The 11,647-nt window shown below is 58.3% G+C and overlaps 1 protein-coding gene across 7 annotated transcripts; it reads left to right on the top strand.

The window, feature by feature from the left end:
* The first annotated feature begins 209 nt into the window (after positions 1–209).
* On the top strand, positions 210–10,655 carry LOC116856690 (zinc finger protein 775-like). Of its 7 annotated transcripts, none has more exons than XM_032840222.1 (4): positions 210–292; positions 7,586–8,472; positions 8,602–8,745; positions 10,088–10,655. In XM_032840222.1, the coding sequence occupies exon 2, from the start codon at positions 7,614–7,616 to the stop codon at positions 8,223–8,225; it is 612 nt and encodes a 203-aa protein (XP_032696113.1). In that variant the 5' UTR covers positions 210–292; positions 7,586–7,613; the 3' UTR covers positions 8,226–8,472; positions 8,602–8,745; positions 10,088–10,655. The 7 variants fall into 7 exon arrangements, with proteins under 7 accessions (XP_032696113.1, XP_032696110.1, XP_032696108.1 ...); XM_032840219.1 differs by lacking the exon at positions 210–292 and adding an exon at positions 1,383–1,430; XM_032840217.1 differs by lacking the exon at positions 210–292 and adding an exon at positions 4,906–5,289.
* Positions 10,656–11,647: the final 992 nt, after the last annotated feature.

The raw sequence follows: 11,647 nt of genomic DNA, 5'->3' as shown, positions 1-11,647 counted from the left end.
GGAATGCCTGCCCCCTCCTGCAGCTCCTTTCCCAGGCTGCCCTGCGCAGGGAGGCCCAGTGCCCCGGATCTCAGCACAACCTGCTTTACACATGGGCTGTTTGCATCTTCCACTTTGCCGCTTAGCAAATCCTGAGACCCAGTCAAGCAAGCCCGCCTCCTCCAGGAAGGCATCCCAGAGTACCACTCTGCATCCAAAAGCTGCTGCCCGCAGGGATAGACCCTGCCAGACCCCAGAGCCCCGGGGATTCAGGTGCCTGAGGGGCAGCGCAGACAGCCGCTGAGGATCTCAGGTGGGACTTTCTATACCATTGAAGGTGTCCTCATCCACAGATGGCCTCTGTCTAATGACCAAAGCAGTCCAACAGCTGTGTTGGCAGGACTTGGGGTTAATGAGGCCTAAACGCAGCATGCTTCCCCATGCCAGTATGAGGAGGTTTGTTCACTCATAGTGATTGATGTCACAGATGGGTGCTTTGGGTCACAGGGGGGACGGGGCCACATCCTTCAGAGCGAAGAATTACTGAGACATGTGTCCCCTTGGCCAGGTCAGGGCATGGTAACACTTTGGTTCACTAACAAGCCTACTATGTGCCAGGTACTTGGGCCACCGCATCAAACGGGACTTAAGCAACAGATACTTATTTCTCACAGTCTGGAGGCAGGGAGTCCAAGATCAAGGTGCTGGCAGATCCGGTTCCTGGTGAGGGCCTATTTCCTGGCTTGCCCAGGACTGCCTTCTCCCTGTGTCCTCACATGGCGGGGGGACGGGGAAACATGCCCTCTTGTATCTCTTCCTTTTCTTATAAGGGCACTAATGTCATCAAGGAAGATCCCAGTTAGAACCTCATAGAAACTTCATTGCCCCCCAGAGGACCCAGGTCTGAATGCCATTACATTGTTGGGAGAGAGTCAGGGCTTCAGTATATGAATTTGGGGTGGGGGACACAATTCAGCCAATAGCACCCACGGTCCCTGACCTTAAGTTGACGCACCTTCATGGGAAGTCACTAATACACATGTAGCTCAGTCAGCTCTTGAATAAATTGTCCCAGCTCCAGCTCCCTGACAAAGCTTGTTGTTCACTATGTCATTTAGCCTCACTGTGAGGTCAGTGACCGTGGCTGGGGAGTACTCCAGGGAAGAGGGGATGCTGCGGCCCACCAGGTCATGTCGCAAACCCAGGGCAGGCCCAGGCCTCCTGTTAGCCAAGCTCCTTCCATTGCCACAACCAACGGCTTTTCCAAGGGTGGCCTGGCATTGTCGACTTTAATTTTCATCCCCCTTCGTTGTAAAATAGTAAAACTAGGCCAGGGAATGGTTGGGAAGAGGCATGTTGTAAAATCAGAGAGGAAAGGGTTTCACGGGTGAACAGGAAACAAACATAAGCAGATCAAGATCATAAAGGCCTTCTGTCCTGTCCACCTCCAGGTAAGTGTGGGACTGCGGTGGGATCCACGGGCCAGATGAGCTTGGCAGAGTTGGGGCTCCCAGAACTGCGGGCATCATCCGTGTGTTCCTTTGTTAGGAGCAGGCTGGGAGCTAAGAAAAATGACCCAGGAACTGGGGAAACAGTGGTGCTTTGGCAAGCAACCTAAGCCTCGAGTGGGCCAGCAAGCTGGCAGCCACCTCAGGAGGATGGGCTTCCTGCTTTTCAGCCCCAGCCCTGGGAAGCTGCCGGAGGAAGAGGCTGGGAGGCCCATGGGCAGGTGCACGGATGGGGTTGGGGGGGGGAGAGTGGGACCAGCGGAGACTTGGCAGACAGCATCTGGGGGAGTGGAGGATGCTTCTGAGAACATTTTCTTTTATTCTTTAAGTCATTTGGCTAAAAAAATATATATATCCTTGACCTTTTGCAAGAGAAGTGTTGGGGCCGGAAACAGTATGTTCTCATATGTCACTGCTCTCACTGGATCATGGCAGAGAAGAGAGGAAAATGAACGGCATCCTGTAGGTTGTCCCTTGGGTTAAAAAGAGAGTAGTGCCTCTTAGGTTACTCAGACCGGAAGGGGGCAGAGCCCTAGACAGGCACTGTCCAGGAGAACTTTCTGGGGGTGAGGAAAATGTTCTATAAATGTGCCGTCCAAAACCACGGCCATCAGCCACATGTGTCTACTGAGTACTTGAAGTATGGCATGAGAAGCTGCGGAACTGAGTTTATGTGGGTGCAAGTTTAGTATGGAAGTCTCCATAAAAAGGAAGTCTCCACTTGTGTTAGGAGGCCAGCTGCAAATTTAAGGACTTGGCTGAATTGATCCTAGGTCACATCTTGGGTCTTAAAGTCAAGGAGAGAGAACTTTGGAGTAGATGAGACCTTGTACCCACAGCCCCACGTCTCCAACCGTGCGTCGGCCGGGTCTCCCAGCCCTCACTGCCAGGGCTGTGGCTTTGCCCGCAACCCCTCGTTCCTTACGCTGCATCAGCATGCTGGCTGACGGCTGGCAGCTGCGGCCTACAGATGTGTTCATTCATTCGCCAGAAGTCGGCTGAGGGCCCGTTCGATGCTGGGCCCTTGGGATCCAGAGATACCGGAAACACAGCCCCTGCCCTTTGGAGCCCACGACCTAGTGGGAAAACAAAGGTGTGTGCTAAACTGCAGTTTGAAGCCAGAACACCGTGCTTTGGAAGGGGGTGTGTAGTGGTCCCTGTTCAGTTAGGGGAGTTGGGAGGAGTGAGTCAGGAGGGAAGCGGTGACCCAGCTGAGCGGAAAACCCTGGGATGCCGCCCAAAGCAGGAGGAGCTGGAGGAAGCCCAGGCTGGGATGTGCAGGAGCAGCAGTCTGGGGCTGGCTGGGAAGCACACGGAGGTGCGGGGGAGACAGTCCATCTAGCATGCCCCAACCCCACCCCCATGTGGGAGAGAGGAGCAGGGTCCCCTCCAGGGCTCCGCTGAGCTGTCCACACCTCTGTCCACAAGGGGGCCACACGCCTGCTGTTCTCTGGGATGCTTTGGCTGGGAGCAACCTAGGCCTTTGTTAGGGTCCAACATCCAGCTGTCACACGAGTCTCGTGGAGTGGTGGTGGCTGCCATGCCCACTACGGGCCCCACCTGGATGAAGAAGCATGGCTTCGTTTGCAGAAAGACTCCCCATCTCCATTCAGTTGTGTCCACCACAGCACATGAGAACCGTAGGGGGAAATGTATATGTGTGTGTGTGTGTGTGTGTGTGTGTTGTGGGGGGTGCGTGTGTATGAAACCAGAGAGATGAAGTAACTCAGAAGAACTCAATCATTGGCAGAGTAGAGACTGGAGGCCTCCCAGAGCCTGGGGGCCCTGTGAGAGCCCTGGGCCCTCGGCATCGCCCACTGAGACAGGGTGGGGTTTAGGGGCTGTCGCCTCCCTCCCACGCCCGTCCCCCAGCTGTGTGCCTTGCGGCTTTGGCATAGCTTACTTAGAAAATGCTGCTAAAAACATGGGTGTTATCTTCTGGTGCATTTTTGGTTTTGTTTTTGAAAAACCTGGTCATTGACTAAGTGTCCCCATTTCTCCTGTAGCCTGTAGAAGGGATGGAAGCCGGTAGCTCTTGACAGCTGACAACTTTTGTAGCAGGAGCTGGGCAGGTGGGAGGCGTGGCTGTTCCGTGAGCAAAGCTCCAGCACCTGGGCAGAGGGGGTCTGCGGGTCATCAGGGGTTAGGGGGTCCTTTTGGCAATGTCATGAGAATATCTGTCCTGGTGGGTTCATTTCTTTTGGCTTCCCAGAATTCCCTCCCTGGTGCCTCTATTTTAAATACCAGTCTCCTTGGGATGTCTAGCTCGAGAAGCCCCATTTAGCTCAGTGCGCTGCCACAGGAGCACCATGGATGGGGTGGGCTGTGGGGTCCTGGAGAGGCCCGAGAGGGCCAGACGCAGACCTGCTGGGATCAACTGGTTCACAGAGCGAGGTTCGATAGCCCGCAGGGCCGATCTTCAGGTCTGGTGCTGAGAATAAGGATTGAGTGTATTTCCAGGTGGACCTTGCCAGGAACTGTACAGTTCCCAGGAGGGCCCACTGAAACCTGCCGAGGGGCGGGGGCTGCCTCATGGGGCCAGGAGGCCTGTGTCTCCCCAAGCCCCTCCTCAGGGTTGATGCCACCCCAGCAGCCACGTCCACCATCTGTTGTAAGATGCTCTGCCGGGCCCGCCACCTGGCAGCTACAAGGGGCCACAGAGAAAAAGGCTACTTGATATTCCTCTAGTACTTTCCACTTAAAAAAGATCACTTTCCCTTCTGGCCCCTTTATCTATGAAGTGTAAACTCGAAAGCACTTATTTATTTATTTTTTTTTTTACTCTTGACAAGCTTATTTCCAGCCACGATCATTGCACCGTGCTTCTGTTTGGGGGTCTAGGTACCAGAGTGATGCCGGGAAGGCCAAGCAGGGTGGTGGGCCTGCCTTCCCGTCGGCCTCGGCCATTAGGGCTGCGGGTCTCCAGGGAAGCTGCGCCGTCTCAATTTTCTTTTCTTTTCCCATCTATAAAATAGGATAATGATACCCATGCAACCTAGATGGCACCTGGTTATTGGAAGGCTCCCATGAGATAATATATGGAAACGGCTTTGTAAAAAGACAAGTAAGGTATAGGTAAGGGGTGTTATTATGGAAGGACAGGTGAAAGCTGGGATTCAGCCCAGCCCTGTTCACGGGGGTGTCATCAGTGGCTCTTTTGTGGGGTATCTTCGGCTTGAGCGGAATGGGTCCAGTTCAGAGAAGGCAGGGACAATTGGGGTGTCACTTCTTCCATGTCCCCTGGCGTACTGGTGGCATAAACCGGGCCAGAGGGTCGGGGGTGGGGTGGGGGAGGCTTTGGCAACACGGTCAGTTCGGGCAGTTGCTATTCTGCCCCTGCCATGGCGGTCTGCCACCCGCGACACCCTGCTCCAACAGGCTCCGCAGCCGCCTGCCTTCACCCCCAGCTTATGCCGCCAGCGCCCCCACACCCCGCTTCCTGGGCTCTGGGGGCCAGTCCGTGGGCCTGGCCAGGCCAGCGCGGCTTTAGGATGAGGGAGGTGAGGAAGAGGCTCGAACTGCCGGCTTGGGGCCTCGGACGATCCTGAAATGGGAATGGCTGAGGCCGGGGGCCCGGGAGCTTGGGGTGTCTCGCCCGGCGGGGCGTTCTGCTCCCGAACCGGCTCCCGCCCGGTTTCCTCTCCTGCCCGGGCGGGCGCAGCGCTCGCAGCCCTGCTTTTTCCGCCAGCCAGGTCGTTGGCGAGTTAGACCTCCCAGCCTCACGGGGCTGCTGTGCGGCTGCGGCGACGCTGGCGACTGCGGCGCTGCGGAGGAGACGGACGGGCTCGGGAGGCGGCGCCATGTGAGTCCCGGGCCGCCGGGGCTGGGGCCGCGGCGGGAGATTACCGTATTTATCGAGGCCGGTGCCGGACCCTTGGGGGCGGGTCACTGCGGGCGCGCTACCGTATTTGCCAGGAGCCGCGCAGACCCTTTCCTGGAGCGGGGAGCGCCGCGACTTAATTACGTATTTATCCGGCGTTGCGAGATCCTCCCGGGGGTGCTGCGGGAGCTGGGGGGTGGGTTGCATCCGCGCCCCGAGGGAGCCGGGGCTTGCAGCCGGTTGGGGTGGGTTGCGGCTGCAGGGTGGGAGGCCTACGTATTTTCGTGGGGGCGAGGTTGCGGCGCAGAGTTTACCATATTTCTCCAGGGTCGCTCGGGCCACGGGAGTTTGCACGGTTGTGTGCGAAGGTCGGGTGGGTGGGGCCAGCTGTTTTGATTCATGCAGCTATTTCATAAAAACGGCGGTGCGGGAAGCTGGCCGTCTTTATGGGGGCGAGGGAGAAGGGGCGCGGGAGTCGCTGCGGGAGAGTTACCGTATTTGCGCTGGGCAGCGCATACTCTAGAGGAAGGAGCCACTGCTGGAGACCGGAGGAACAGGGGCGCAGCCTGGGCTGTGAGTGCGGGAGGGGATGGAGGAACTTGGGGGATAAAAGGGAGCCATTGCTTTAGACCTTCTCCGTAGTCGGGGGCCTTACTCAGGGATTTGGCTGGGGAGAGCCCAGAGGCTGCCTGGAGACAAGGCCCTGCTGAGTCTGGCCAAGAGGACTGTGATGGTCTGTCTTTGCAAATGTCAATGCAGCTGGCTGGGGAAAGCCTTGTGGGTGGGGTCTGCTGCAAGTAGCACTTGTCCCCTTCTCCAGGGTGAGTGTGTGTTCCACGCTGGCCTGAGGGAAGGGGGGGACAAAAGGGGGATCTTGGAGATCCCACTCTGCAGATAGGTCGACTGAGGTTGTAGCAAGCAGTGAGATCTGGAAGCGTGGAGAAGGCCTGTGTGGAGGTCTAGGTCCCTGATGGGGATGGAGGCTGCAGGGGAGTGCCTCCAGCCTACTCTGGAGCAGGCCCCCATGTTCTGCAGGAGCCCTAGGTTTTTGGGAGGACAGGGAGGTGGTGGCGGCAGACAGTGACCTCCTCCAAGAGCAGTGGTGCTTTGGGTGTCTCTAACTCTGTGGCGGCCAGGAGAGTGGTGGTGGTCGTGTGTGTGTGTGTGTGTGTGTGTGTGTGTGTGTGTGTATGTGTATTTTGAGGGGAGTTTAGATTATGAGCAGCTGGTTCATTGAGAAGAACTTTTGCCATTGAGTCAGGGAACTTAGGCCCTAGTCCTGGCTCACCTTGTGTGACCTTGAGGGAGTAAGCTGACCTCAGTTACCCCATCTAGAAAGCAGGGCTCAGAAAGGCCCTGCTCCTTCCCCAGGGTTGCTGTGAGGACAGTGGCAAACTATTCAAGAGGAACGCAGTGCCCTGGGGAAGAGAAGCCTCACAGAACCAGCATGAATGGGATAGAGCAGAACTTGGGGGTGTTTGTGGAGCACTGGGCCAGGCGTCTGTATCCTGGGGATGCCAAGAGGAATCAAGCTGAGACCAGCTCCTGGGAGCTTACACTCCCTTTCAGGGATTTGCAAACCTTTCAGGGGCAAGCCTCATTCAGATAAACAGAGAGCTGCTGCCTTTAATGTTTAATTGAGATCACTTTCAAGTTCACAGGGTTTTTTTGTTTGTTTGTTTCTTGTTTTAAGCTTTTCAAAAATATCTTCGACCCACAGCGTGACCCCACCCTTCCCTCCAGATTGGGGATGCACCCCGCTCCTTGAGATTCTAGTTGGAGAGATAAGACCTGTCCAGGGGCAGCCTAACTTGTAATTCTAGAAGCCCCTAGTGTTACCTATCGGCATTTATCCAATGGTTCGTGTGGTGGGCACAGTGCTTGGTGGGGGAGATATGAGAGGGAGACGGCGCTGTCCTTAGGGCAGGCACAGGGCCAGGAGACAGAGGGGGCCTGACCTGCATGCCTGTGATGACTCGGGGTCATAGGGTTGGGCCATAGGGCTCAGCAGGGGCCGGAGGGGTCAGGGAAGGCTTTGGGGAGGAGGTGGCACTTGATAAAGGCCTTAAGGAGGGGCAGGCTGTGATTAGTGGGTAGAGGAGAAAGAGGGGCGTTCCAGCGGGGAGACGCTGGCCTGAACAAGACTGTAGAGGGGGCTGATACCGAAGCTGTGGGCAGCCAGTGCAATCTCCTCCCTGAGCTTGGGGGCCGGCTCATCCTTGGATGCTCCCCCACCGCCCCTCTTCTGACTCCTCTCTCTCCGCTTCTTCCTCCCCAGGGGCTGGTGACTGCGGCTGGAAGCGCCCATGACAGAGCTGGCGTCCTCGGGGGGCGGGTCCCCTGCGGGGGACGGGGAGGAGGGCCTGGGGGACGAGCGAGGCCTGGTCATCCACCACCCCGCGGAGGAGCAGCCCCACCGCTGTCCGCTGTGCGGCCAGACCTTCTCGCAGCAGCCCAGCCTGGTGCGGCACCAGAAGGCGCACGCGGGGGGCGGCCGCGCGGCCGCCTTCGTGTGCCCCGAGTGCGGCAAGGCCTTCAGCGTCAAGCACAACCTCGAGGTGCACCAGCGCACGCACACCGGCGAGCGGCCCTTCCCCTGCCCCGAGTGCGGCCGCTGCTTCAGCCTCAAGCAGAACCTGCTCACGCACCAGCGCATCCACAGCGGCGAGAAGCCGCACCAGTGCGCGCAGTGCGGCCGCTGCTTCCGCGAGCCGCGCTTCCTGCTCAACCACCAGCGCACGCACGCGCGCATGCCCGCGCCGCACCCGCGCCGGCCCGGCGTGTTCGGGGAGCGGCGGCCCTACTTCTGCGCCCGCTGCGGCAAGAGCTTCGCGCGCGAGGGCTCGCTCAAGGCCCACCAGCGCAGCCACGGCCACGCGCCCGACGGCCCCGCGGCCCATTTAGGCCGCGTGCTCTGATGCGCCCCGGGCCCGCCGCCGCCCGTCTCCGGCCCCGGGGCCGTGGCCACGACTCCCGGAGAGGGCGCTGGGCCGCGGCCCACGTTCTGGACGCCATCCCTGGAGACGGGGAGGGCTGGCTCGGGGTCTTGAAGGAGTGGGCCGCTGCCCGGCTTGGGACGCCTCCTCCTGTGTCTTCTCCATCCTCTGGCTGGGCTCTGGGCCCCTGCGTTGGTTTTCCTCCTCATGCTCAGCCGGCCTAGAGTAGGTGAGACCGAAGGGCCACCCGGAGCCCCTCTCAGGCCTGGGCAGGGGCTGGGGGGCGGACAGGCAGGAGAGGTGGGATGCCCTGGGCTCTGGGGCTATGACTAGCTTCTTACTAGATCTTCATTCCCAGAATGTCAGAGTTGGAAGCCACCTGGAGAGGGCCTCTCTCCACAATGCCCAGGCCACCCCCAGCCCCCAAGGCCTCCTGGCCCCATCACTTACTATCTGGGGTACTTGAGAAGTCACATCACTTCATGACTCAGTTTTTTCATCTGTAAGTTGCATTTAACAAGGGACTTCTCCCTGGGATAGCGTGAGGATTGTAGTTAAACATTACCAGATAAAAGAGGATGACCTCAATGCTCCAGAAACTTCTACTGAGCACCCCGGTGTGTCCCAAGTGCTGTTGGGAGGAGATACAGACACAAAACCTGGGGGGGGGGGGGCACTTGTTACCAACACGGGGGTTGCAGGCTCTCCTAACAGACAGGGGGACGGGATTGGTGTCGCCAAGGCAGTCTGATGGCTTAAACTGGGTTCTGGGGATGAATACAAGTCCTCTAGGGAGAGTGAAGGTGGAGGGTCTCTGAGGCAGGGGCAGATAGAGGAGGCTCATATTTGCCCTACAAGGGACATTGTGGCCAGGGAGAGAGGACACCAAGCTGTTTAATGAGGAGAGCATGGTGATCTCAGACATGCAGCTCAAGGAGAAATGGAAGCACTGTGGGGACAGGTCAGAGTGGGGTGAGAAGGAGCCTTGAGGATTGTGGGGTTATCTGGGTAAGAGAGAATGAGTCCCCTAGCTAAGAGGCTTGACCAAGTGGAGAGCCAGGTCTGGCCCCCAGGTCCCCGATTCCAAGTCAGTGCTCCAGAGCATAGGCGTCGTGAGCCATTTAGCAGATGAAGAAACTGAGGCTCAGCCAAGCTTGCTCCAAATCTCCCTAAGTGCTTAGTGGTGGAGCAGCGCATGCCTGGCCCCCAAGACCCTTCATCTCTACCGCACTGCCTGTGAAGGAGGCTCCTGCTGGTGGGAACGTGGAGGGTCAAGGGTGGGGGACTGGGACTGGAGACCAGGTGGTAGGATCCTGGGGAGGAGTGCCCCTCGGTGGTGTGGGGGTCTGGGGGAGCATGGCATCCACAGTAGTGGGTTGGGAGGAAGGGAGTTGGAGTATTGGAGGGGACCTGCACTCACAGAGCCCTTGCTCTGTGCCTAGCCTGTCCCGGAGATGCTGGAGACCTGTCTCCACCCTCTACCCTTTCTTAGAGCCTCGTGGCTCCTTGGGGGTCAGTGGCCTTCGGCCTGCCACCAGGTGGCCACTGCTATGTGGACGAGTACTTAGTGGCAGAGATGATGAGATTAAACCGGGACCTGGGACATCTGGAGCTTGAACGCACTGATCTCAAGTTGTCTCAGTGGTAAAATAGACCGATAATCCCAGAGCACTTGGTAGGGGGCTAAGAGGACTGGCTCGAAGCTCCGGACAAGTGCAAGGTGGCCCAGCTGACAGCTCCCACCTAGCCACAGGGTCGGGGTAGGGAGCAGGGGGGGGCGGCGGCTGGGTAGGGCCGTGTCAGAGCCCCAGACCTGACCCTGGTTTCTTTGTCTCTATGAACAGATGTGGAGTGGGCAGGCCCTCTAGGCGGTGTGTCAGGCACATCTGGGCCCAGAGACGAGGAATGGGACCCCGTGGGGGCCTGCCCGCTGGCATAAGGACACGTCCCCTAAGACCTACCTCGGGAGGTGTCCTGCAGAGGGGATCCGTGGAGCCTGGAATTGGAGGCGGGTTCTGTGCCCTGGTGGAAAAACTCCCCCAACCTGGTGGGAGTCACAGCTGGAGAAGAGCTCGTCCTGGCGGCCCGGCCACTGTCCACTCTCCTGTGGCCACAGGGACAATGCCTGTGTGGAGAGCCGGCTTCTCTGCACCTGCCTAAGAGAACGCAGCAAGTCGGTGGCAGACCTGGTTCTAGAGGCAAAGCCTTGCCCCAGGTGTGGCCCATACCTGCCACAGGCTTTGCTCTCAGAGTGACCGTTCTTAGTCCGTGGGAGGCATGAAGCCCTTGGAAAATCTCACAAACCTTATGAACCTTCTCCCCAGGAAAACACGCATACTCATGTAGACACAAAAATCTACAAGCAAGTTCAGAGCTCCCAGACACAACCCGCCACTCATTCTTCACCGGACATAGAGCCTGTGTCACTATACAAGTAGCACTTTTCCCTCCCCAGCTGAGCTTCCTGCCCTCGTCCAGGAATAAAGGATTCTGAGGAGGGGAACCTTCCTCTCTCTTCTCCTGGGCCTGACTGTGCATCAGGCTTCTAGAACCTTTCCTCCCCTCTGCGAACACTGCTGGAGGCTCGCTGGGCTGGGTTTGCTCTTGTCTGGTTTGGGGCTGCTTGTTGTGGCTACCTGGTTGCTGGCTTTTGCCATGCAGGCTGGACTTCGATTTCACTGTAGAGGTGGTGGGGAAAGCTGGAATTTCTGTGGATGTGGGGTGAGCATGAACTTGGACTGAGGCTACCTGGGAGAGGGATCCTGCTTCCAGCAGCCAAGCCACGGAGGGCCATCCCCTGCCAGACCAGGAGTTCAGCTGCAGCCGGGCATGGGGTGGAGACGGCTGGGCAGGGAGACCAAGCCTCACTCCTGGGGCCTGCCAGTGCTCTGGCGTGGACAGTGGGACAGGGGTGACGACTTTGGTTTTCACCCTGAGCTGGTTGGCCTGGAGCTCACTGGCCTCCTCAGAATGAACCACTTGACCTGAAAAGATGTGGCTGATTAGGGCTGGGATGGGTTTTTGATGACAACCCACTGATCATGATACTGTTATATTTAGTGCAATCCGTGGGGGTGGGGAGAGGCCTATAGCCATGGGATCTGGTTCCAAGCCCAGCAATGGAAGTCGTGTGGGTCACAGCACCGTTGTTCTGCTGGGGGGTCCCAGGGCCAAGCTAGGTTTGGTCAGGGTTGTCGGGAGGCCTCCCCAGCTCCTGGCCCGGGACCTTGCTGGTGGTGTCTCCCATGTGGTCTGGCACAGAGGGTCTTACGGGCCATCTGCCATCCGCCTCGTCCTGATATCAGACTGCTCAGGGGGAGAGCAGAGGAAGAGGAGGCAATCTGTGCTCTAGAAGCTTCCATGTGATCTGACCCTTGGCCCGCCTGAGGGAGCCTCGCAGATGC

The sequence above is a fragment of the Lontra canadensis genome, unplaced genomic scaffold (genome assembly GCF_010015895.1).
Source record: "Lontra canadensis isolate GAN:19392208 unplaced genomic scaffold, GSC_riverotter_1.0 scaffold111, whole genome shotgun sequence".
Taxonomy (NCBI): domain Eukaryota; kingdom Metazoa; phylum Chordata; class Mammalia; order Carnivora; family Mustelidae; genus Lontra; species Lontra canadensis.
The sequence above is the reverse complement of the archived record's forward strand: the minus strand, read 5'-3'. Positions and strand labels throughout refer to the sequence as shown.

Coding starts and splice junctions, on each gene's coding strand:
- LOC116856690 (XM_032840222.1), top strand. CDS start 7,614: ATGACAGAGCTGGCGTCCTCGGGGGGCGGGTCCCCTGCGGGGGACGGG.